The sequence below is a fragment of the Chanodichthys erythropterus genome, chromosome 6, assembly GCF_024489055.1.
Source record: "Chanodichthys erythropterus isolate Z2021 chromosome 6, ASM2448905v1, whole genome shotgun sequence".
In the NCBI taxonomy this organism is placed as follows: domain Eukaryota; kingdom Metazoa; phylum Chordata; class Actinopteri; order Cypriniformes; family Xenocyprididae; genus Chanodichthys; species Chanodichthys erythropterus.
The window spans coordinates 32,571,221-32,596,587 of NC_090226.1; the positions used below are offsets into that span (position 1 = coordinate 32,571,221).

The 25,367-nt window shown below is 39.7% G+C and overlaps 3 protein-coding genes across 4 annotated transcripts in view; 2 read left to right on the forward strand and 1 right to left on the reverse strand.

Annotated features, from left to right (window-relative positions):
• Positions 1 to 132: 132 nt before the first annotated feature.
• LOC137021767 (tubulin alpha-1B chain) lies at positions 133 to 3,500 on the reverse strand. Its single transcript, XM_067388677.1, has 4 exons — positions 3,353 to 3,500; positions 1,990 to 2,212; positions 1,539 to 1,687; positions 133 to 1,441 (listed from the first exon to the last, which is right to left on the reverse strand). Exons 1-4 carry the CDS (start codon positions 3,353 to 3,355, stop codon positions 461 to 463), a joined length of 1,356 nt encoding a protein of 451 aa, XP_067244778.1. The 5' UTR covers positions 3,356 to 3,500; the 3' UTR covers positions 133 to 460.
• Positions 3,501 to 4,383: 883 nt separating this feature from the next.
• LOC137021766 (tubulin alpha-1A chain-like) lies at positions 4,384 to 7,040 on the forward strand. The gene is made up of 4 exons (XM_067388676.1): positions 4,384 to 4,461; positions 5,083 to 5,305; positions 5,608 to 5,756; positions 5,854 to 7,040. The coding sequence occupies exons 1-4, from the start codon at positions 4,459 to 4,461 to the stop codon at positions 6,832 to 6,834; spliced, it is 1,356 nt and encodes a 451-aa protein (XP_067244777.1). The 5' UTR covers positions 4,384 to 4,458; the 3' UTR covers positions 6,835 to 7,040.
• Positions 7,041 to 11,687: 4,647 nt separating this feature from the next.
• The window catches only part of prph (peripherin), a 34,502-nt gene continuing 20,822 nt past the window's right edge, over positions 11,688 to 25,367 (forward strand). For both annotated transcript variants that reach the window (XM_067388680.1, XM_067388679.1), the window contains exon 1: positions 11,688 to 12,264. In XM_067388680.1, the coding sequence (XP_067244781.1) occupies positions 11,765 to 12,264 (500 nt within the window). In that variant the 5' untranslated portion in view covers positions 11,688 to 11,764. The remainder of the gene's footprint in view (positions 12,265 to 25,367) is intronic.

Genomic DNA, 25,367 nt, shown 5'->3' on the forward strand with positions numbered 1-25,367 from the left:
AAATCACTCTTGTTGCTTTAAGGAACCTGTAAAAAAAACATACTGAAAAAAACAAATTATAAAAACTGAAATGAATATAAATGTGTGTTTAAAAAAAAAAAAAAAAATTGTCCTAAAATATATATTTTTTTAAAACTTATTTTTTCAGTGAGAGTTGAGTAAAAGCATATGCAACTCATGTCTTCAAATGATCAATTCATTGCAGATGTTGATAAGATCAGTGCATCATTTTATTTGATTTTATACACAGTTTTTGGACAAATCGTAAAATATGCCTTAAAAATCTCAGATCATTGCAGCATCAACTATGTGGTTAACATATTGTAAAGAACAAATGTTTACTACACATATTTCCTAAACTGCAATAGACAAACTGAATGCTTTCTTGATATGTGTCCCCTCTAAAGCCTCAGCTTTACATTTGTGACTAGAACTGATAAATAAATTGGTAAAAGTGATCTTAATATTCCTCGCCTTCCTCTTCTCCTTCTCCCTCGACTGAATCTACTCCCACCTCCTCATAATCTTTCTCCAGAGCTGCCATGTCTTCTCTAGCCTCAGAGAACTCGCCCTCCTCCATACCTTCACCTACGTACCAGTGCACAAAGGCACGCTTAGCGTACATCAGATCGAACTTATGATCAAGCCTGGCCCAAGCCTCGGCGATAGCAGTGGTGTTGCTCAGCATGCACACGGCTCGCTGCACCTTCGCCAAATCACCACCAGGTACAACAGTGGGAGGCTGGTAGTTGATGCCAACCTTGAAACCAGTGGGACACCAGTCCACAAACTGGATGCTGCGCTTGGTCTTGATGGTGGCAATAGCAGCATTGACGTCTTTAGGCACAACGTCACCACGGTACAACAGGCAACAGGCCATGTACTTCCCGTGACGTGGGTCACATTTGACCATCTGATTCGATGGTTCAAAGCATGCATTAGTGATCTCAGCCACTGAGAGCTGCTCATGGTAAGCTTTCTCAGCAGAGATCACAGGAGCATAAGTTGCCAAAGGGAAATGGATACGTGGATACGGCACCAAGTTGGTCTGAAACTCTGTAAGATCAACATTCAGGGCGCCGTCGAATCTGAGAGAGGCAGTAATGGAGGACACAATCTGACTGATTAACCTATTGAGGTTGGTGTAGGTAGGACGCTCGATATCAAGGTTTCTACGGCAGATGTCATAGATGGCCTCATTATCGACCATGAAAGCACAATCTGAGTGCTCTAGGGTGGTGTGGGTGGTAAGAATGGAGTTGTAGGGCTCCACCACAGCAGTAGAGACCTGTGGAGCTGGATAGATGGAGAACTCAAGCTTGGATTTCTTTCCGTAATCAACAGAAAGACGCTCCATCAGCAAAGAGGTGAAACCAGAACCAGTTCCTCCTCCAAAGCTGTGAAACACCAAGAAGCCCTGAAGTCCAGTGCACTGATCAGCCTACGAAGAGGGAGGAATGGAAAGAAATATATTAAGTTCAAATAAAAACCGAACGCTGAATGAGAACAGGCTGAGTGCGATTACAAAGATGCCTTACCAGTTTGCGAATCCTGTCAAGAACAAGATCAATGATCTCTTTGCCAATAGTGTAATGGCCACGAGCGTAGTTGTTCGCTGCGTCCTCCTTTCCGGTGATCAGCTGCTCGGGGTGGAAAAGCTGACGGTAAGTTCCAGTGCGGACCTCATCTGAACCGCAAAAAAAGCAGTATGGAGAGAACGAAAGATGTGAGGAACTCATGGACTGACCATAAAGGCCAGTTCACACTGCACTGACAGACGCCAACCAATGGCAAGAGACACTTTGTTGGGTTTTGTTGGATCAGTGTTACCCCTGTCGGTGTCTGTTGGCGTTGGTCGATGCTTGTTTGTTGGATTGCAGAATGTCTGAGAAGTGACATACTGTAATCTGGTGACTGTCAGTATCGTTCACCGTCTGTCGCTGCAGTGAGAATTGGCCTTAAGAGGCTGGTAATCAGGCAAATACTAACCTATCACAGTGGGCTCCAGATCTACAAACACTGCTCTGGGTACATGCTTGCCAGCTCCTGTCTCGCTGAAGAAAGTGTTGAAGGAGTCGTCCCCTCCACCGATTGTCTTATCACTGGGCATCTGTCCATCCGGCTGAATCCCATGCTCGAGACAGTAAAGTTCCCAGCAGGCATTGCCAATCTGGACGCCAGCTTGACCCACATGAATGGAAATACACTCACGCTGTTGTAGAAAAGAAAAGCAACAATTTTAATGTTATATGATAGCCTTCAAAGCTGATATATAATATTTTGCAACTGTGAATTAGGTGTTGTAACATTTCTGACACAAACTGCAGTTCAGTGCTTTAGATATAAAACTGAGCTCAAGAATGATATGGCTAGAGGCGAGACATCGTGTGGAAATACTGGGCTGAGCAACCATGCATGCCACCTTCCTCCTCCTCTCTTATTCAAAACCCCAAGCTCCATCCGGGTGTTCCCTGTTTCTTGCCTAGCAACATGGGTTTACAAACCATCATACCAAACTGCATTACTGTTTCAGTGTACAGTATATGCATATAAGTGCAGACCATACTCTTTCTGGAGTTTGTTAAAGCATACAAAGGAGGCTACAACATATGTTTCCTGAGCTTAGCTGGCCAGATTAATGCATCTTAATGAGATTATGGCTGTCTGCATATGCTAAAAGATTAGTGTGCACTCTCTGCTATGCCCTCATCATTAAATTTCACAACAATAACCATTGCTATAGGCCAAAATTTTCAGCATAGTCCAAAACAAAATGAAAAGTCCAACATAAGTTGCTTGATTGCACGTGCTAATTTACCCCTCCGTTTTAAAAGGCACTGAGGTTTGTGCACTGTTGTACTGTATTTTATTGTTGTTTTAATACTGTATCGCCACATTTCTATGCCCATCTTCTCCTGGATGAAAATATTAACACTGATGTGAACATGTTAACGTTTGACCCGCGTAAAATAAATGCTGAATATACAGCAGGAATAGATGCCGTTTAACCTGCCTCGCATCATCATGCTACTACACATGCATATTAAAAATAACAATTATTATCATATTCAGAAAAAATAATGAATGAGATTTAGTTTAGGCTCTAGCTAATATTAGCTTTCTTTATCACACAATTCGTGCTGAAATTGTTGTATTATTAAAATAGCGTACAGTCTCAAAGATAAAGGTTCATTACTGGAATAGATGGTTCCATGAAAAACCTTTAACATCAATGGAACCTTTCTATTCCACAAAAGGTTACAGTGGTTCTGAATATTATTAATCTGCCCCTTTTACCTTTATTTTTAAGAGTGTAGCCCATTAAGTAATAATACATGAGTCAGCTACTCACCATTTTCCTATATGCCTATTTAGGAATGATCTGGAAACGAGATAATGTTCTGCTACAGCGTTACTGTTCTCGACGGCGAAGAGTCGATGTAGTAACTGCGGGAAATCCTCGAGTCGCACCGCTTTTATAGAGCGACCCAACGTCAGGATCTGACCTACTTCAGGCTATGTGAATGTATAGAATTGCACCAGAACGCCTCTGTTTCATTCAAGTTTTTATTTATTTATTTATTATAACGTGTCATTGATGTCTGAATAATCTCTGGGGATAGCTAATTTTGTTATGTTATAGATTTTCTAAAATGTTCACTAGATTTTCTAATCAAAATATCGATATAGTCAGTTAAACTTCTCTTTCAAAAGCAGAAAGATTTTAAAAATCTATAAATGGTACTTTTTGAACCGTCTAGTGTCTAGTGTTTTTATTTATTAGTCTGCGGTGACATCAGTCTGCAGCATTATGACGCCATCACTGCAGCAGAATCTCTCATTCGGGCGGTGGCTCGGCTGGCTGTGATTTAAAATCATGTGAGCTGACTACTTAGGCAGCTTGGAACGGTTTATTATACCCTAGCCTAGACTGTTAAGGCAGCTTTTTAGGTTTTGAAACACATTCTGTCTGTCTGGATCACAGTGATATGGTGCGAGCGCATCAAATCTAAAACACATCTATTCATAAATCATCCGTTAATATAAATTATACCCAGTAGTTTTGCATGCTATTGATTATCGTGTCCAGTCAGGTGATTGAAATTTAAATGAATGAACCACGAATGGCAAAATGTTAAATGATTTGTAGGCTGCAGGTTGCATTTCGGTTTAATAAAATTGCACAAATTGCACTGATCTAGATTATAGTTTATGTGCATTTGGGCAGATTTATTGAATAACCCTTTTCCACAAAGAGATCCAACTTCTAATACATGATGTTAAGAGTGGTGCGGTGGCAGTATTTTGTCTGGAATGTTATTGTCACACAAAGGCTTATTTTTTTGATCATGAGCCACTCCCTCCTGCAGCCCATTCTCTCATAGCGACCTCCATCTTCTCTGCAGTCCGTGAGATCAGCACACATCAGCGCCTACAGCACCTGCGGAAAACGACAAAATGGTGAGTTTACACTTTAATTTCTCAGTTAAATTCTGCCTTAATATGTTCATCTATTTTGTTGTTTTGCACTGCACAGATCTTGAAGTCTATTGTTGCACTGTCATTGTTAGAAGATGAGTAGGAGAATTAAGACGAACAATGTATTATTCATATGGCAACATTTCTGATCTGTGAGACCGAAAAGGGATTATATATACTGTACTGTAAATTATACATCAACTTGTGTGATATTTTGCCATTATTATTGCTTTTAAAGAGATGTCACAATGCACACATTGATTCATTTCACTGTGCTTAAATGTCTTCTTCATGTAATTTGCAAACATTTATTAGCAAATTTTGGGATTATAATGCTCTTTACATTTCATGCCATTGGTGCTGGGCTTAGCTGGAGAATTAGGCTTCTCAAAATGGTGTTGAAGTTATATTTTTTTATAAAGAAGGCTATTGTAATGTTTCATAATGCAACTTAAGAAAATAAACATTTAACATGGCATGTAATAAAATATCATACAAAAATTACATTTTACAAAGCTTCATTGTGTCAGGGATGGAAATGATCCTTATTTTCAGAATAAGTGACAAAATTCATGACAATGTTCATTTTCTTTTCTACAACAGCGTGAGTGTATTTCCATTCATGTGGGTCAAGCTGGCGTCCAGATTGGCAATGCCTGCTGGGAACTTTACTGTCTCGAGCATGGGATTCAGCCGGATGGACAGATGCCCAGTGATAAGACAATCGGTGGAGGGGACGACTCCTTCAACACTTTCTTCAGCGAGACAGGAGCTGGCAAGCATGTACCCAGAGCAGTGTTTGTAGATCTGGAGCCCACTGTGATAGGTTAGTATTTGCCTGATTACCAGCCTCTTAAGGCCAATTCTCACTGCAGCGACAGACGGCGAACGATACTGACAGTCACCAGATTACAGTATGTCACTTCTCAGACATTCTGCAATCCAACAAACAAGCATCGACCAACGCCAACAGACACCGACAGGGGTAACACTGATCCAACAAAACCCGACAAAGTGTCTCTTGCCATTGGTTGGCGTCTGTCAGTGCAGTGTGAACTGGCCTTTATGGTCAGTCCATGAGTTCCTCACATCTTTCGTTCTCTCCATACTGCTTTTTTTGCGGTTCAGATGAGGTCCGCACTGGAACTTACCGTCAGCTTTTCCACCCCGAGCAGCTGATCACCGGAAAGGAGGACGCAGCGAACAACTACGCTCGTGGCCATTACACTATTGGCAAAGAGATCATTGATCTTGTTCTTGACAGGATTCGCAAACTGGTAAGGCATCTTTGTAATCGCACTCAGCCTGTTCTCATTCAGCGTTCGGTTTTTATTTGAACTTAATATATTTCTTTCCATTCCTCCCTCTTCGTAGGCTGATCAGTGCACTGGACTTCAGGGCTTCTTGGTGTTTCACAGCTTTGGAGGAGGAACTGGTTCTGGTTTCACCTCTTTGCTGATGGAGCGTCTTTCTGTTGATTACGGAAAGAAATCCAAGCTTGAGTTCTCCATCTATCCAGCTCCACAGGTCTCTACTGCTGTGGTGGAGCCCTACAACTCCATTCTTACCACCCACACCACCCTAGAGCACTCAGATTGTGCTTTCATGGTCGATAATGAGGCCATCTATGACATCTGCCGTAGAAACCTTGATATCGAGCGTCCTACCTACACCAACCTCAATAGGCTGATAGGTCAGATTGTGTCCTCCATTACTGCCTCTCTCAGATTCGACGGCGCCCTGAATGTTGATCTTACAGAGTTTCAGACCAACTTGGTGCCGTATCCACGTATCCATTTCCCTTTGGCAACTTATGCTCCTGTGATCTCTGCTGAGAAAGCTTACCATGAGCAGCTCTCAGTGGCTGAGATCACTAATGCATGCTTTGAACCATCGAATCAGATGGTCAAATGTGACCCACGTCACGGGAAGTACATGGCCTGTTGCCTGTTGTACCGTGGTGACGTTGTGCCTAAAGACGTCAATGCTGCTATTGCCACCATCAAGACCAAGCGCAGCATCCAGTTTGTGGACTGGTGTCCCACTGGTTTCAAGGTTGGCATCAACTACCAGCCTCCCACTGTTGTACCTGGTGGTGATTTGGCGAAGGTGCAGCGAGCCGTGTGCATGCTGAGCAACACCACTGCTATCGCCGAGGCTTGGGCCAGGCTTGATCATAAGTTCGATCTGATGTACGCTAAGCGTGCCTTTGTGCACTGGTACGTAGGTGAAGGTATGGAGGAGGGCGAGTTCTCTGAGGCTAGAGAAGACATGGCAGCTCTGGAGAAAGATTATGAGGAGGTGGGAGTAGATTCAGTCGAGGGAGAAGGAGAAGAGGAAGGTGAGGAATATTAGATTTCCTTAATTTCATGCCTTCCTTAGAATGAAAATGAGCAGGTAGCCTCTAGACTGAACAATTTCACAAGCTTAAGAGCTTTTTTGCCAGGTGACATAATGGTATTGGTGTTAGTTCCAATCTATGTAACTCCCTGATAAACATTATAACAAAAGCTAATTGTGGATATTCTGTTCAGTGTGCATTCTGGTGTTAAGAACCCAATAAAGACCTTAAAATGATCATGTTACATTTCTGTTTACTTTCATATGCTCTTGATCACTTACTTAAAGGGGACCTATTATGCTAAAATCACTTTTATAAGGCATTTGAACACCGATGTGTGTCTGTAGTGTGTGAGAACAACCAGTCTATTTATGGTAAAAATTAGTGTTGTAGTCAATACCACCTAATTCAACACCACGATGAGACCAAGACCAGTCCAGCACTCCTCAAATTCATTTAAAAGGTCTGCATTTGCTGAGAAATGTCTTATTTTTAATCATTAATTACAATTAGAATAAGATATTATATAGAGCTGTTACCAATCAAATCAAATCACTGAACAAAATTCATCTTTGAGGAACAGAGGTGGCACAGAAGCTGTATTTGAATTTATAAAATTAAAATGCAGAAATAATGTTAAGAATAATGTTTTACAAATAAGTAAAATTTTATTTATTGAATCCTTGAATAAAAGCAATATCATGTTTGCAGTTGTGCTCAGATTTGTGAAAACGGCTCTTGTGACATTGCATTATTACATCATCTGTTATAATATAAAAATCCAGTACTTTTTTTGCAACATTATCTTGAAATTTTTGGGCATTATACTGATTTTGGTGACATTTCTGACACAATCCCTCATCAATTTCTGACCTGGCACAACAGTATAAATACATGAAATCCAAAACAAGTTATTGATTGCATTTGAAGCAGGAAGTTTTACATCCAGTCACATTAACCCTTAAATGCATACCTCGGGTCTTTAGTGACCCGGGACGTCATTCACTACCCTCCTCCTCGTTCATTTTTTAAAGTTAGACATCAACCTTCTTCGTATTTCAAAATCAATTCATTATAAAGAATATAACAAGAAAACAATCATAAAATTACAAAATAATGCCTATTTTTGTATTCATTTTTTGTAAAAATTTTATCGACCCGAGGTGTGTATGAATGTATATTTTTAACAATAATTGAATCTTAGATGACGGAATAAGTGCAATTCACCTTTATTCCACAAGGTGGCAATGTCTGATACACAATGCTGAAGTGACGACTCATTCAGACATGAAAACATGAAATGGCTCAGGGATTTACCGCAGAGCAAGTACTGAACGCAGTCAAATATGACTATAACTGTTACTGGATGGATCTGGTGAAGCTGTTAGCGATTGAAAATATTGATTTTGAAGAGAAAATTATATGGTTCTGAGAAAATGTTTGAGATCGCGAATGGGCTCATATTCATGACCTCAAACATAAAACTAGCCCATTATTTGCTGAATTTACTGGAAAATGAGCTCTGACGAGGACAGTGATGATGGCATAAAACATCTGCTCAAACTGAGCCCTTTCAAGCTCCAAAAGGTAACAAAATACGATTTATTTTATTCTTCTGTAATTGTTTATCTAATATCAGAGGAGTTTTATATTATCGCAACAGGTAGAGATCCTTCCGTGTTAGATATTGATCCGGGTCGATAAAGACCCGAATATGTAAGAATGATTGGCGAAACAGTCATGCATTTAAGGGTTAATGCTGTTAATAAATAAATCAGACAGTGCACTGGAAATTTAGTGATATCCTCATAGTTGTGGTCTTGACCGGTCTTAAAAACAAAATCCTGAGTCCTCATGACTTAGACATGACCGAATATAAATGTTGACCAAGACAAGACCAATACCTTCAAAAAATGTTCTTAAGCCCGATCTCAAGACCAAGACTGGTTTCAAGTACTACATCACTAGTAAAAAATGTCATCGTAAGGAGAAGCCTCGCCCAGAGCTGGTGACAATCTGAGCTGAGTGAGAAGCAAGGAGTCCACCATTTCTGTATCCTCCCTGTAGCAGCTGGAGTTTTACAGTGTCTGCGCCAAAGAGGCATTACAACTACAAGTATTGTCTTTTGGGATGCATCAATGCTCCATAGACTCTCTCCATCTGACTGCATCACAAACGAGGGTCTTTTCACAGAAGGTTGATTCTGAAACATACTGTATAAGGCTGAACACCACTACTGACATTTCTGACATTTTCAGTGCATGAGATTGTCCTGTTTTGTTGTTGTCGGTATGCCGGAGCATGAGCTCTCGAAGCTCTGCCCTCTTCCTGAAGGGGGACTGGGAACAGCAACTCATTTGCATTTAATAAAAAGGGGGCAATTTTAATATTTTAATAATAAAATTAAGGCCACATTAACCATACATTGACCTTTAGTTCTGTGTTTTAAGGGGTCATTAGAAATCACTTTCCTTTATCTTTGGAAACAAAACATGATGATACACTATATGTAGACATACTGTAACTTTCAGAATGTCCTTGTGTGTCTTAAATATCTTAAAATGGTTCATTCTGAAATCTCTGACTTTGTGAATTGGTGCTTCTTTGCATCCAAACTAACACCACATCAACTGTTAGCTAGTAGACAAATGTGAGGTCCTCAAAAGAATGCACTACAGCACAACTGCATAGTAAGTACTCTCCGGAACTCTTTTAAAGCTTAAAATGATGAATGTGGACATGCTACACTACAGGCCTTTACATACACACAATCAAGCAAAGACAAGAAGACCTATGCATTGAATGTGCCATTTGGGATAATCTATTTAGCAACATGATCCGCCCATTTATGGTGAAGCAATACAACAGGACAGATTATTATTCCTTAAAAAAACACACAAGAAAAATTATATTCTAATTGAATTTAACTAACGAGAACAGTATAATTTAAGGAACATATCTAAAACCTTTTGTGAATCGCAAATGTTTCTCTTTCCAAATCAAATAGTTCAAAGTAGTTTTTATTATAATTTTAAAAGCATAATTTGCTCCAAAAATAGTCTTCTAATATATTATTTAACTAATTTTAGTGCTAATGAAATGAAAATGCTTTTTATTTTATACCACTCAAGGTATTAAAATGACTCAAGCACTAGGAGAACACTTTTTTTTCTTCACTTTTTTGTAGCAAATTAATAAAGTTACTGTCATATGGTACTGTTGTAAAAGCACATTACAGACAAATTTGACATTCTGTAAAATGTTAAATTTAACACAATATAAGAATATTATAGTCATCATTCTTTACATAATCCACATATATTTTAAAAGTTTTTATTGCTGACTTAAATATTTTGGAGAATTAATATTAAATGCTGCATTAAACCTTCTAGAGACATTAAAAAAGAGATATTTAGAAATTCTTGGCAAGGTGTCACCCTAATTGCCTTAGAATAAGGATATATATTTAATATGTGATATGATATGCTTGACTTAATGTAAAGTCTACTGTATTTCAGATGAGGCCTTTATTGACTGAGCAAAGGAAAAAATCGAAGCTATGTATGAATTATTAATGTAAGCATACAGTGAGCATATCCGCTGTTTATGTAGTACAGTCTGCAAAATAATCATTTATATTTCTACATTTTCTGCAGAATGATTCAGCACATTCGCTGAAATGCAAAGGAATGCAATGTTTTGGTTGTCAGAACATGTTGAATAACATGTGAAATGTATCCTTTATGTCAAATTCTCAAATGTAATCAATAAATTAATTTACAATAAAAAAAGTAAAGCAGTTTTTCACAGTGCTCTCAAAAGTGCCCCCTCAGACCTGATTTGTGTCCCCTCAGTTTCGATTTGTGCCACTAAAAAATATAAAATAAATGAAAAGTGAAATTATTTGTATATGAAACTAAAGCTGTCAGTAGCTAGCGGCAAGCCATGTTCAAGAATTCGATTTATTCTAGAAAGAAGCAAGTCATTGTATTTATATCACACACGGTTGACACGCAAAGATGAGAGCGGCAGCTATAGTTTTATTAAACTTAAACTCACGCACAAAATACTCAGGAAACTTTGACTCAAAAAGCATGAACAGAACAACCGGTGAAACGTGTGAGAACGGCCCATGAACTGACCAAACACAGGCTTTAAATACAAAGGCAAACTAATCAACAAAATCAGGTGCAAATCATAACAAATCAATAAGAAACCATGGCAATGACCTCAAACTCAGGAAACACACACAAACCCACCCAAAACAACCACAAGAACATTGTTACAATTTATAAATAGGTCATTGAATTATTCAGAAAAGTTCGGAGTCTGCACTCCGAAGTGAAAGCTCCAGAAAATTATGATTTGAGATTTTGACCAGTTAGGTTGGTTAGGAAATGTTGTGCTTGGTTGTAAAAAAAAATAAATTTTGAGATTGCAGTAAGCTTTTTAAAAACATTTTTTTAATCTAGCCACGACCATGAATGTTATGGCAAGTCCTGGAATCAGTGGATGTTTAAGAAGTAAACTTGTATCCCAGCGCATGACATTTTCTATGCATAAATGAAACGTATTTGTCTATTTGCATTTGACTTTCACTGAAAAACGCCTCTTTCAGTTCTGTTAGCATTATAACTGAAATAACTGCATAAAGCTGTTCATTTTCAGTGCCTCAGAGAAGTGCCCAGGTTGTGTCTGGGAGGGAGTGACCGTGTGGATAAATGATGGATACATGAGAGAAGATGAGATCAGGGGCTCTGGAGACTGGGAATGGGCTGGGCTGGGTGGAGCTCAGATGAACTGACCAGCTTCATGTATAAAAGCCTCAGTCTCACATCCTGCCGTGACTCAGCTTTGTTCAAAACAACAGACACACGGACCAGAAGAAGAGGAAGATACACAAGTTAATCATTCCAAAAAAGTACAAGGATTAGAGGCAGAACCATGAGTCACTCTTCATATCGCACCACTTATCACCGCACTTTTGGGCCGCCCGCCTATAGCCCTGTGTCCAGTCGTGTAGGAGGCCGCTACATCTCCTCTTCCATGCCCACCCGCACTGTGGACTTCAGGAGTCGCTCCAGCGGTCCAGCCCCACGTCTCTCCTATGATAAGGTGGACTTCTCCCTGGCAGAGGCCGTCAACCAGGAGTTCCTGACCACGCGCAGCAACGAGAAAAGAGAACTACAGGAACTCAATGATCGCTTCGCCAGCTTCATAGAGAAGGTGCGCTATTTGGAGCAGCAGAACTCGAGGCTGACTCAGGAGTTGGGTCAGTATAAGGAGAAGGAGCAGCAGCAAGGGCCAACAGGCCGCGTCAACGAGCTGTGCCAGCAGGAGATGAGAGAGCTGCGCAGACAGCTGGAACTGATGGGCAACGATCGAGACCAGACGCAGGTGGAGAGAGACAACCTGGCCGAAGATGTGGCCCTGCTCAAGCAGAGGTTTGTGTGATGGCTGGTGGGGCGTGTATGCATTTACAGATAACGGGTCCTTATAGAAGAAGAAAACAATTCCTTTTTATCCTTTTTGCATTGTTAATATTTCTAGTTTGACACTGGCCAGTGCATTAGTGGATGGTTCACCTGGGTTGGGGTAAACTGACCCATTGACAGAAAATTGGATGGGTTAATACTGGTAAAGTTAATTGTGACAAAGTAATTTGAAAAGTGGATGTACAGACATTTCTATGTGGGAGGATATTTTGAGCAGATGATTGATATATACAACTTCAGTCATAATGATACCTGTTGTATCACATGATTCTGAAGCTTTTGCTTAATTATCATCATAATTATTTATAATATCCATTCATTTATCCATTAATAGGTATCTTTTTACACCTATAATAGGTATATAGGTGTAAAAAAAGAAAATGAAAAAATAAATAATAATAATAATAATAAAAGATGCACAATGTATTTTATAAATATAAAGGAATTTGACAGGCATTTTACCTGTATTTTGAATTTCGTTGCGTTATTAACGGAAATTTCAGTAAAAGTAGCCCACTGGATGTCCTGGCAGAAAATTTACCTGTACGTTTCTATTTTTTATCTGCTCAGGATGTCTCTGAATATGTTTATTTTGATACAGAGGAGTTGATATAACAGTAAAGAGTTTTGACTTCTGAAATTTGCAGATATCATTAGGCTACAGAGGTAATTGTGGTTGGAGAAATTAAGATCAGACCTTTTAAAATAACCTTATGCCTGTATAATGATGTTCGTGATACATGGGCGTGGCAGCGAATGACAGTAACACAGAGACAAAGAAACTGCAGCAAGGATCCACCCATCATCATCTATACTGCGGTTTAGACTGGCTTCATATCACGAAGGACCTCATTTCATGCGTGGAAACACAAAAACTCATACAGATTTGATACTCATTACTGCCTTAAACTCTTTTTTCTTTAACCTCAACACTTTTTGAACTTTTTCTTTGTCTCAACGCTCGTTTCACACCGTGCACGAACTGAGAGCGTGCGCGAATCTCCGCCTATAATCACATCAGCAGGTTGTTATTATAGACAGGCTGAGCCTCAGTACAGCATGGACGCGTTTCATGCGCTTCCCCGGGGAGGAAAGGTAAGCGCCTCTTCAAAACATGAGGAGGAGAAATTAAAACAACAAATATGACAAAATATGAGATCAAACTGTGTGCACACTGAAGACATCTTCACGCGGGTTATTGTGAATCAACTTTAAGCGTGTTTTCTAAACCAACTAAACCAATCTTGTCCCTGCCAACACACCCATGTGGGGCCCATAAGGGTTGGATATGGGCTGGTGAGTGGGCCCCATCTGGGCTGCCCAGATGGGGCCCAGTTAGTTTTGTCCGGGGGTTCCATGGTGGCCCCATGTGGGCAAGCCCAGATGGGCTGAAGTTGGGCTTCACATGGGCCCTAGCTAAAACCCACACGGGCAACCCAGGTTTCTCCCATCTGGGGCCCACACTTACCTGGGCCCCATGTGGGCTGCACATGGGCCCCTGCTATTCTCCCCATAAGGGTAATAACCATTATTATGGGCTAACAAATTCATCTTATTTTACAGTCAGCCCATACAGTTCTGTAACCCATGTTCATATTTTTTTTACACAGCTAATTTTACCGGGTCTGGTGGACCCACCATATTATTAGGCTTTTAAATCAATACAGCCATAACAATTCATGTAAAAAATACTTGACAGATGTTTACTTTAGCCATTTACCCCTGTGAGATCGCATTTATGATTGTTTGTTTTTTGTGAGAAACCAAGGAAATTCAATAAAAAAAAACATAGAAAAGATTATATCATTATTAGAGATTATTTCTTAGAACTTAATCAGAATAGGTGAAAATGCTTGAAATGTAACAATTTTGTAACTTTGTGTGGGAATAGCAGGTGCAGAAAGACAACACTCCTGCACACAGACGGCCAATGAGTTTGTGTTAGAAAAAAATAATAAATAGCATATTTTTCTTTTAGCAACCTTTAAAACGTGGTCCCAAAGACCCAAACATCTTGGGTTAAATGAGCTACAATAATAACAAGACCAGTAATACAATTAATTACCTTTTTATTTAAGTAAAATTAACAAAAACATTAAGAAAACTCTCATTAAGAAAACTTTTGCTCAGTGTTCCTTCACTGTTACAGACAGGATTAGCTACTTTCCACCTCAAATGAACCCGAAGCCAAGTCCTTGAGGGGTTGCCTGTCGGGCCTGTCTATTACCCCCCAGTCCCTAGCACCAATGAGCCACTTGGAGACTGCCTTCTCTACATCTTTACAGGTGATTTTGCTGGTCATGGTGCTTTTCTTTTAAGCCTCCTGCAAGAAACAAATATAACAGTCACTTACTTTATATGTGGCAAAACAAATCTCAGCCAGGACTGTAAAGACAACTATGTAAAGAAAAGTGCTATATAAAAATCAATAAGATTATTATTATTATTATAACTACACACATACTCTTAAACACACAAGTTAGGCAACTTACTTGCAACTCCATACACAGTGGCTACGTTTACATGCACCAATTTTCACCAATCCGAATGAATTGAATCTGATTGCAGATCTGTTTACATGTACTCTAAACATTGTAATCTGATTCAAATATCCATTTATATGTGTTTTATATACATTCTGATTAAAACGTTTGCGCACGCACTGTGCGTGTGACGTCATATCAGTCACACATGCGGTAAACCAGGTTGCGTCAACAGGCGATTATCATGTATCGACGATAGCGGGAGATATTGTCAACAGCTTCAAATCTTGGCAATATTAAGAGGATTTAGTATTTCCAATGAATGTAGGCGTGTTACATTCTTCTAGTCTTATTATAACTATTAGGTTCAGCTTCTTTTATTATTAAATTAATATTATATGTGCTGTGAGGATAATAAAAGATTAGGCTTTTAGCTATCTTTAAAAATGATTTAATTTTTTTTTAGGTCTATTATTACAATGAATTATAGCCTATAATTAAAATTATTTAGAGTGTAGGCTATAATACTATTTCCTAACACTGCAGTCATCAATGAAAATTAAGTGCAGCGTTACTTCAAGCACCGACTTAAAAAAAAAACAAAAACTGTTGAACACAAAATAATAATAGACAAATAAACTGGCGAATAAACAAAGAAGTTACCCAGAACTCAATGTGGCATGACGTCAGATTCGTATTCTCTATTATTCTCACTTGTTCCACTTGCCTATATGTACAGCCACCAGATAAATACTGGAATAAATTATTTTTTTATATACCGTTACCAGCATATTATATTGAAATTCATCTCTGAGAGAATATGCTCCGTTAATGCAGCGTCAGACAGCTCCGTCACTTTTTACTTTCACTTTCTGTGACTTTTTCACCAGCAATAACTCTTGCGCAAAGTTTGCACGTTACTTCTTTTATGATATCCATTGGCTCCCCTTCTTGTTTTTAAACGGAAATATTTCCAATATTATGATGAAGGGATACAACTACGTCACTGCCTGTTGGCATCTTTTCAACTCAGAACGTGAACGCGACTTTGTGCACTGCGTAATGTGTGTTAACATTGCACTGCGCATGTGCCCCAGATCTTCTGAGAACGAATGAGATAGTAGTCGGATTCAAGCATTTACATGGTCATTTTTTGCTGTTGGATTGGATTAGAAAAGGAATAAACCACCCCTTTCAATCCGATCTAAATTTCATTCGGATCAAGCTCAGTCGGATCTATTAAGGTGTTTACATGAACGTCTTTCAATTTGATTGAGCAGTCAATCCGATTACAAATGGATTATTTGGGTGCAAGTAAACATAGGCAGTAAATAATGTTTATAAGTTTGGGGTATTGTGACAGCTTTCTAATATCAGTACAACTTAAAACATTATCCACATGCACACCTACCATTACTTCATACAGTTTTAAGGCCTTGAACTCTCTCTTCCCGTTTCGGCCCACAAAGTTGTACTGCCAGTTGGATGGAGGCCATGGAGGTGTCAGCAGAGATCTGAGGGTGGATGGAGCCGGCACAGATCAGAGGGTGGATGCAGCCGGTGCGCTGAAAAAAATAAAAAATAAAATAATAATAATTTTGTTGTGTTGGTTCAGCAAAAATCCACACTGTAAAAATCTTGTACAACAAAAAAATCTTATATATATATATATATAATTTAAATTCTTAAGTACTTCTGTATCCAATAGACATTAAATGTTGAATTGGCTCAACTACAAAAGATTTGGTACAGAATAGTTTTCTCCAGAAAACAAATAATGTCAAGTTGACTTACATTTTCTTTTTTTTTTATAGTGGAGGTGATGACCTGAGGGTGGATGGAGGTGTAGGCCTGATGAGGCTCATCCTCACTGGACAAAATCACTCGCCTAGAAATCTATAATATACAAGCACAATCAATGAGTTTAAGTGTTTTAAAAACAGTTGGTTAAAAAATATATACATAAAAAATATATACATCTCTGGTATCTACACTCTAGATACCAGAGAGACCCTCACATTGATCCTTAACATCTGTTCCAACACCCCATGCTCCCTTCAGGCATGCACACATCCATTTGTATACATCTCTTATCCCCCCAAAACATGTGATTGTTCTTTTTATTAACTGACATTACATTACATTTAATATTATTTATTTCTTAATCATATATCTGTTGTCTACCTCCCTCGTTTTGACAGCTTTGAGCCAAATACACTTAACAAAACTCCCACAAAACATGTCCTTCCTGTGTCATTGGGAAATTTTTCACCATCCATTTAGTAGTAGTAATTCAAATAGCCTCACTCTTTCTGCGCTTCCCCCTTCCCATATTCTCTGTAGAATCGGACTCGGTTCGTACATCTGTGTTCATACTCGACTAATTTTGTGCAGGCAATTTCATACGTTGCTGTGGGAGACATAGTGGCAATTAGTTTCATTCAGAGCAAATTTTACATTTCTAATGACACCCACAACCTACAAACAAAATATATATATATTAAATTAATAATTATCAGTAAGTGTATAATATTTAAAACACATTGAAATAAATGAATACATTTTTAATAGCAATAGAAGATAACTACTTCTCTTGTTAGAGAAGAGTCAAAATTGTTTGAGTGCACACCCACAAAATTGTCCGAATGCACCATGTGCAACATGGATTGGGTCTTCTGACCTTTTGATTTTGATTAATATGTGAAATATGAGAGAGTTAAGACAGTGCTTATTTTGAAGACAAAAGGAGGGGCTCTCTGCTCGTTCTCTCTGTCACTCAGTTAACATGCGCTCTATCACAAGCGCAGCAGTCATCTACATCAGTCATAGATCACAATAACTGATCAAAACCAGGCTTTGGCGGGACAAAAATTTGTTTTGTCGGCCGCTAAAAAATAAACGCAGGAAAACCCTGTTAACGTTTGGTGATTTACGGTAGAAATCTAAAGGCACAAGTTGACAAAATATAATGAAATAACCACCTTAATATGTAATGTTGACATTTTTTTTGACATTAAAGCTTAGTTAAATGTTAAGGAGCAAACTGGCCCAAAATCTCAAAATTGATCACTGCATAAAAACCCGATGTTTTCACCTGCCGTGTCTCGGAAGTGCAGCAGAGTGCTCGCGCGCTCCCGCGGCCAGGGGATGCAAATCCTGGCGGGGATATGTGCCTTAATTGGCACGACACCCTGGCCGATAAAACTTTGCTGACATTCACATGGACTTTCATCAGTGTTTTTGCTTTAACTGTAAATGCAACAAGTGCAACTATTAAAATTCCACCAGCTGGTAAAAGCGGCTGAAATTTAGTCTTTTTAACAGCTTGCCAATACCTGTTCGACTGCCTTGCTAAGAAGTTTACAACCAAATAGTTCTGAACAATATATTTAAGTCAACCACTCAAAACAAGCTCAAATGCTAACGTTACTGACTTGATAACTTAAAGTCGTCTGTTCAACGCTTTAACCAAGTTTAAGCTACATCTGCTAATGCACAAACATTTGCTAAAAGCTTTCCTCGAAACTAATACTTTACAAAAAAGCTTTAGGTTAACATCATGCGGTAAAATCATCCCCAAGTTTATTATACTCTTACCTGCCTTTTGTCCACACGACGACACCGATGAACTCGAGGATCCTTAACGGACAGCAGACTACTGAAAGGCGGCAAAGTTGTTGCTGGGCAGATTCCAATTCGCTCGGCGATGGGGGTTGAGCTTTCCAGATGTGCGCTGCACAGAATGCGCACTGCTTACGGTTTGAACATTTTGTGGGGAAACCGTACAAACTTTTCTTTTGAAACTCGTACAACGTTCTTAAGACAACTGTTTAGCTGCAGTCTCCAATTTGGCGCTCTAGCGATTAATAAACAGAATTATTCTTGCGGAAGAACACTGCAGCCGGAGCTACGTCTATGACGAGTCACGCAGGGACTTTGCTCCTCCGCAGCGATTCCTACTTGACCGGCCTGAAATAGTCCCAATATAAACACTTATTATAAATGTATAATGATTCGGGGTAAGACAAAAACACGGTTAGGAAAATGGATTGTTAGATGAATGGATTGAAAATGAATGTTGTACATTTTCATTATAAATTTTTTGTAAATCTTAAAACACAAAAAAAATGTTACAGACAGCAGCTAATCTAATAAAATTTGTATAAAAAGTGGACCTAGCCCAGAGTCTATATTGTTAAAAATAGCATCCATGTCTGACAGTCAATTTTGAATGGAGCCCATAGCCTATCTACTGCCCATGTGGGGCCCAACAACAACAGCCCACCCTGAGCCCATGCCCAGCCGAAGCCCAACTAGCCCAAGCGAGGCCCATGTGGGCCCCAACTGGACGTGTTTGCAGGGGTGGCAACATTTTATTTTCACAAAGATTTCTTAAAATAAATACCTATTTTTTATAGAGTTATTATGCGAAGTAGAACATTTAATCAAATAACTAAGAATAATTAATAATAAAATCTGATTTAGGATTGTTACATTGTGCTAGAAGTCTGCATATTTGATATATCCTGAAAACATTTAAGATCCGAAAAGATTAACACTATTGTAATTTTTCTTGCAATAAAATAATAAAAAAGACTGCAATCTTCAATGAGGTGTATCAATCTGAAGTGAATATATATAACGGTGCGCTCCAAAAGGTTTGGAAACACCCCTGGCAAAGTGTGGTTTTGGACGATATCAGCATAAATCCTTATCATTTTTTGGTGCAAATACATTACAGTAACTTGACATTATCTCACTTTATTAACCAATGTCTTTGCTGCTGACCTTCAATGATCTAATTCAAACAGCAAAAAATACTTTAAATTAGATTTAGAAATAAGAGTGTTGAACTTCCTTCTCCTGTATCCCATTATTCTTCAATCCAGGGGTGCGTTTCCCACACAACAATTTAACTCGCTGCTGAACTACCATAGTACGATGCATCGTTGAACAAATCAACTAGCTAGTCACGACTGTTTCCCGAAACCGTACTGTCGCAAACTTGTCGTTCAACCACGTTGGTGAATGACGTCACGCAGGTGGTGGAGTAATAACTTCTTTAAATGAATCCGTTTGAGATCGAATTAATGCTAGAATTACTGCTATAAATTATGGACGTGGCATTAGAGGACTAATTCTCATTTTAACGAATACTGGTAATTTTCTGCCAGTACATTATCCGTTTTTTTTTACGGAAATTTTATTAACGGAAGTGTATGTAAAGTTATGGAGGATGTTCTGTAAATCTACAGAATTTTCCGTTTTTGAATTGAAGGAAGTGTCCGTAATCTTAACGGAAAATGTACCGGTAATTTTCTGCCAGTACATTATCCGTATTTTTACGGAAATATTTTTTACAGTGTACACGGTGCGCTCCAAAAGGTTTGGAAACACCCCTGGCAAAGTGTGGTTTTGGACGATATCAGCATAAATCCTTATCATTTTTTGGTGCAAATACATTACAGTAACTTGACATTATCATTGAAGACCAGCAATAATAATTTTCATTTTGGTTACATAATAATGGCAATATACACATGTCAAAGTCAGACATGCCCCTTTGCCAGCTGTGATGCTGGTTACTGGTTTAAACTTGGTCCAGATTTGTAAAAGATTTTTGGGTCAGCACACCTTAATAGCTTCAACAATTGATTGCCAATTAAGTTTAGAATACAATGAACCAATCAGAACCCAGTTTAGGTCAGATAGCTGCTAATGCTGGATATTTTGCATAAGTTTGATTTGATTTAATTCAAATAAGCAGCATAAGCACCACCACACTCGCTAATGCACACAGTGAGCATCTACATGTAATTGAGAGCATTCTGAAAGACTGCTTATGTCAATTTATTATAAGCAACGCAAGACTTTAACAGCCAATGGCATTTACAGCTGGGGACACTGGACTGATTTTCTACTGTTTATCACAGTACTGTTTATCATTGTATCACAGTATTTTTTAAGATTCTGGAGGTTTCAGTGTATACCACCGTTTCCCCTGAACATTTACTGTCAGGATTATAGAGAATATTAAAACACTGCAAGGACAAATACAAATTTACTTTAAAAAATCAATTTATAAAAATAACATCTTAAAATGTAATCAAATAAAAATTATAATTCCTTTTTTTTTTTTTTTTGGCAAGATTACTTTTGAATTAAAGGGGACCTATAATGCCCCTTTTAGTATGTAGTATGTGGAGAATCTCACACAGCCAAAATGAGGATTGTCAGTGTTGGTGTTCAGCCTTACATTGTTCAAACCGGAGTCGAGACTGATGGAGAGACTCAGGAAGAAGTTACAACTTTTAGAATACTAATATAACCAATGCCATCTTTCGTGACTGCTCTGCGTGTTCTTGTGTTTTGGAAGAGGCGTGGCTTTGGAGACGCTCTGAGGGAGGGTGGGATCTTTTCCCCTTTTATGCTTTCAAAGCTAACTTTCTATTGCTACCAGTGTTGGGGCAACATATTACAAGTAACTTGAGTTACGTAATCAGATTACTTTTTCAAGTAACTTGTAAAGTAACTCATTAAATGTTTTATTTACAACAAAATATCTAAGTTACTTTTTCAAATAAGTAATGCAAGTTACTTTTTCTTATTTATTTATTGTAGTATTAGACTAAATGTTAACATGCATTTACTCATCCTACTTGCACGAAAACATTCAATATTCCTCAAAATTAATAAACTTAAATTAAATTACAGAAATACACTTTGGCCAGGTTTCATAGACAGGGCTTAGCCTTAGTTCAGTTAGGATATTTAAGTAGCTTTTATAAACACTAGAAAAAAACATTATTGATGTGCATCTTGAGACAAAACAATGTCACTGACATATTTTAAGATATGCCAGTACAAGTTGCTTTCAGTTATAACAGCTCAAACATGCATTTTAGTCTAAGACTATCTTAAACCTTATCTGTGAAACCGGTGAAATCTGTGCTTAATCTCACTTTATTAACCAATGTCTTTGCTGCTGACCTTCAATGATCTAATTCAAACAGCAAAAATTACTTTAAATTAGATTTAGAAATAAGAGTGTTGAACTTCCTTCTCCTGTATCCCATTATTCTTCAATCCAGGGGTGCGTTTCCCACACAACAATTTAACTCGCTGCTGAACTACCATAGTACGATGCATCGTTGAACAAATCAACTAGCTAGTCACGACTGTTTCCCGAAACCGTACTTTTGTGCAAACTTGTCGTTCAACCACGTTGGTGAATGACGTCACGCAGGTGGTGGAGTAATAACGTCTTTAAATGAATCCGTTTGAGATCGAATTAATGCTAGAATTACTGCTATAAATTATGGACATGGCATTAGAGGACTAATTCTCATTTTTCTCAGTTATTTTGCTTTATTTCCAGATTAAATCAAATGCTTGTTCTTACGTACTAGAGCACGTACACACATACGCACTCTTAAAAAACGGTGCTGTAAATCTCTTGACATCTAAAATATAAATGACATTTGTATATATTTGAAATAAAAGATATACATTGTACTTAATGTCAGCTTGCTTATTTTACTCAAGATAACGATTTATTAAGTCCACATGTCATAAAAACAAGAAACTATGCTTCTAACCACAGCTCAAGAGCTGTCGTTCTAACCACACAAGTTTGCAATGCGGTTTGCGAATGTTCGTTTGAACTTTGGTTTCGGGAAACACCAAGTCGTTGAACTATGTAAGTAATGACGGAACTGGCGATGTTAGTTGCGTTTGGGAAACGCACCCCTGAATGGCAGCACAGCTGAAAGGTTTGTTTGAGCTGCGCCCTCTACTGTACAGGCGTAAATATGCATTTTCTTCAGCCTGAAGTCGCGACAAAGCAACAGAATCCCATTCATTTCAATGAAGCGCTGGCAACTTCAGGCGACAAGAGTGACATTGACCATTGGCGACAGAATGAAGGGGTGTCAAGCGACGGGAGACATGCAACAAAAGTTCAGAAATTTCAACTTTATGCAAATGTGCGAATTTTGCGAGTGACAGCCAATAGGAGTGAAGGCTCTCTGGAGCTCACATCACTGTCTCAAGTGCAGGCAAGAAAACAGGACATAGTTCCGGAGCGACTTCACTGCTTTATTTGATTTGACTGATATAATAAAGTGATGTGTGGAAAAGAAACTGTTGGCAGTCTTGTGACTTTCATTCATACATTGATAGTTTGTGTTGTTAATTATATGCTGTGAGCAGTTTAGCACTGCTGTAGTTCATATTACAGTTTCCCCTGCATTGTGCTGATTATTAGGGACAAGAAAATTGATTATTTGTCAAATTTGAATGACGTTTTAGTATTTTTTGACAGTATGAGTGAGTTTAATTTGTTGATACAACGATCGTTAATCTAGTTAATGATTTAATGCACTGAGCTCTGCAGTCATAACACTCTACAGCAGCAGAATGTTACTTTTAATTATTTTAAACCTAATTCCTAGTCAAATTAGAATGATTTCTTAGTTTTATATATCATTTGTGATTGCATTTTCTATAGATATGATCAGACAGGCAGTCTACCAATGATATTAGAGTAACAAGCGACTTCACAACACAGAGACTAGCGACATGCAGCGAAAAAGTCGCTGGCAGTGTGAACGGAGCTTGAGGCTTATTCATTTCACTTTTGGTGTGAAAGGGTATTAACATTTGCCAAAAGAATAGAACTAGGCAAGCCCAGCCCAGGTGAGAAAAAAAGTAAAGCAAAACGTACTCGGTTACTAACGTAACCTCGGTTCCCTGAGATACGGAACGAGTACTGCGTATGGGGAAAGGTCTCCCTTTTTCCCCGCTGCTGAAGCCTTTTTTCAATAACGCAGTGTAACTGCACCGTCATTGGTTCACTCATAGACAAGTTGTTGAACCAATGGCGGCGCGGCATAGCTGCGCGGCCTATGGCGACAAAGCGCGCGAATATTCCCGCCGAAATGGGCGGGGTATAGGGCTATATAAGCAGGCGTTTCGCCATAGGATTTCAGTGTCAATCGACTGAAGCGACGACCCTGAGCCGCAGCCTCGTGGCACGGCAAGTGACGCAGTACTCGTTCCGTATCTCAGGGAACCGAGGTTACGTTAGTAACCGAGTACGTTCCCTTTCGATACTTCACTCGTACTGCGTATGGGGAACGAATTCAACCACGCCGTGCCACGGCTGGGAACGATATAGCTTGCATTTGGCCACCCAGAGGGGGGCAAAAGGACAAGCGGAGGCAAAGCCTAACCGAACCCATGGTTACACTGAAGGAAGATACTTCCTATGGTGGCGTGAAGCGGGACCTGTTGGAAGCCGCTAATCACACCGACAGGACCCGAGCTTGTAAGGTCGGGACATCGAGGTGATAGAACCTGACAAAGGTGGACGGCGAAGACCAGCCGGCCGCCTCACAGATGTCTTGGATGGAAACTCCGTTGGACCAAGCCCACGAGGAAGCCATTCCTCTAGTGGAGTGGGCCCTGACTCCTATGGGGCAATTAGTGCCCAGTGAGGAGTAGCACAGGTTAATAGCATCCACTATCCAACGGGAAATGCGTTGTTTCGAGACCGGAGACCCTTTGGTGCGGCCGCCAAAACAAACAAAGAGCTGATCCGACAGTCTGAAAGACTGTGATCGGTCTATGTAGGTCCTCAATGCCCTGACTGGGCAGAGTAGCTGCAGCTCTGGTTCGTCCGCCGAGGGAGGAAGAGCAGAGAGCGAGATGACCTGAGCTCTAAACGGAGTTGAGAGCACTTTAGGGACGTAGCCATGCCTAGGTTTCAGAACGACCTTAGAGTCACCAGGCCCGAATTCGAGGCATGCAGGGTTCACAGAGAGGGCCTGCAAATCGCCAACACGCTTTTACCGATGCTAGTGCTAGTAGCAGAGCGGTTTTTAGTGTTAGGGGCCTGAGGTCGGCTGAACCCATTGGTTCAAATGGGGCTCCTTTCAAGGCCCTGAGGACCAACGAGAGGTCCCAGGAGGGAATAGTGAGAGGGCGAGGAGGATTCAAACGCCTAGCACCTCTCAAAAAACGGATCACGAGCCCGTTTCGTCCCACCGATTGGCCAGCAATAGGAGCGTGGAACGCTGCAATGGCTGCTACGTAAACCTTAAGCGTGGAAGGGGAGTGCCCCATTTCCAAGCGTTCTTGGAGGAAAGACAGTATGGAAGATACGTCACTCTCCACAGGGTCTATGTTGCGTGTTGAACACCAATCAACAAAGACTGACCACTTCTGGTCGTAGAGGCGCCTCGTAGATGGGGCTCTAGCCTGAGAAATGGTATTTAGGACGTCCTCGGGGAGGCTAGTCGGCTCCCATCGAGGGACCAGAGGTGCAGAGCCCAGAGCTGCGGCTGTGGGTGCCAGATTGTTCTGTTTGCCTGAGAGAGGAGGTCCCGTCTCAGGGGAATCGGCCACGGGGCTCTTAGAGAGAGCCTGAATAGCTCTGAGGACCAAACCTGGTTCCTCCAGAGCGGGGCCACCAGAAGGACTCTGTGCTGGTCTTCTCTGATACGCCTGATGACCTGGGGGATCAGTGCGATCGGAGGGAAAGCATAAAGGAGCGTGCTGGGCCATGTG

What these genes read in the sequence shown, in the direction of transcription:
- LOC137021766 (XM_067388676.1), top strand. An exon ending in TCTGGAGCCCACTGTGATAG is followed by an intron (nt 5,306 to 5,607) that starts GTTAGTATTTGC and finishes TTTGCGGTTCAG; the next exon opens with ATGAGGTCCGCACTGGAACT. An exon ending in TTGACAGGATTCGCAAACTG is followed by an intron (nt 5,757 to 5,853) that starts GTAAGGCATCTT and finishes CCCTCTTCGTAG; the next exon opens with GCTGATCAGTGCACTGGACT.
- LOC137021767 (XM_067388677.1), bottom strand. An exon ending in TCTGGAGCCCACTGTGATAG is followed by an intron (nt 1,688 to 1,989) that starts GTTAGTATTTGC and finishes TTTGCGGTTCAG; the next exon opens with ATGAGGTCCGCACTGGAACT. An exon ending in TTGACAGGATTCGCAAACTG is followed by an intron (nt 1,442 to 1,538) that starts GTAAGGCATCTT and finishes CCCTCTTCGTAG; the next exon opens with GCTGATCAGTGCACTGGACT.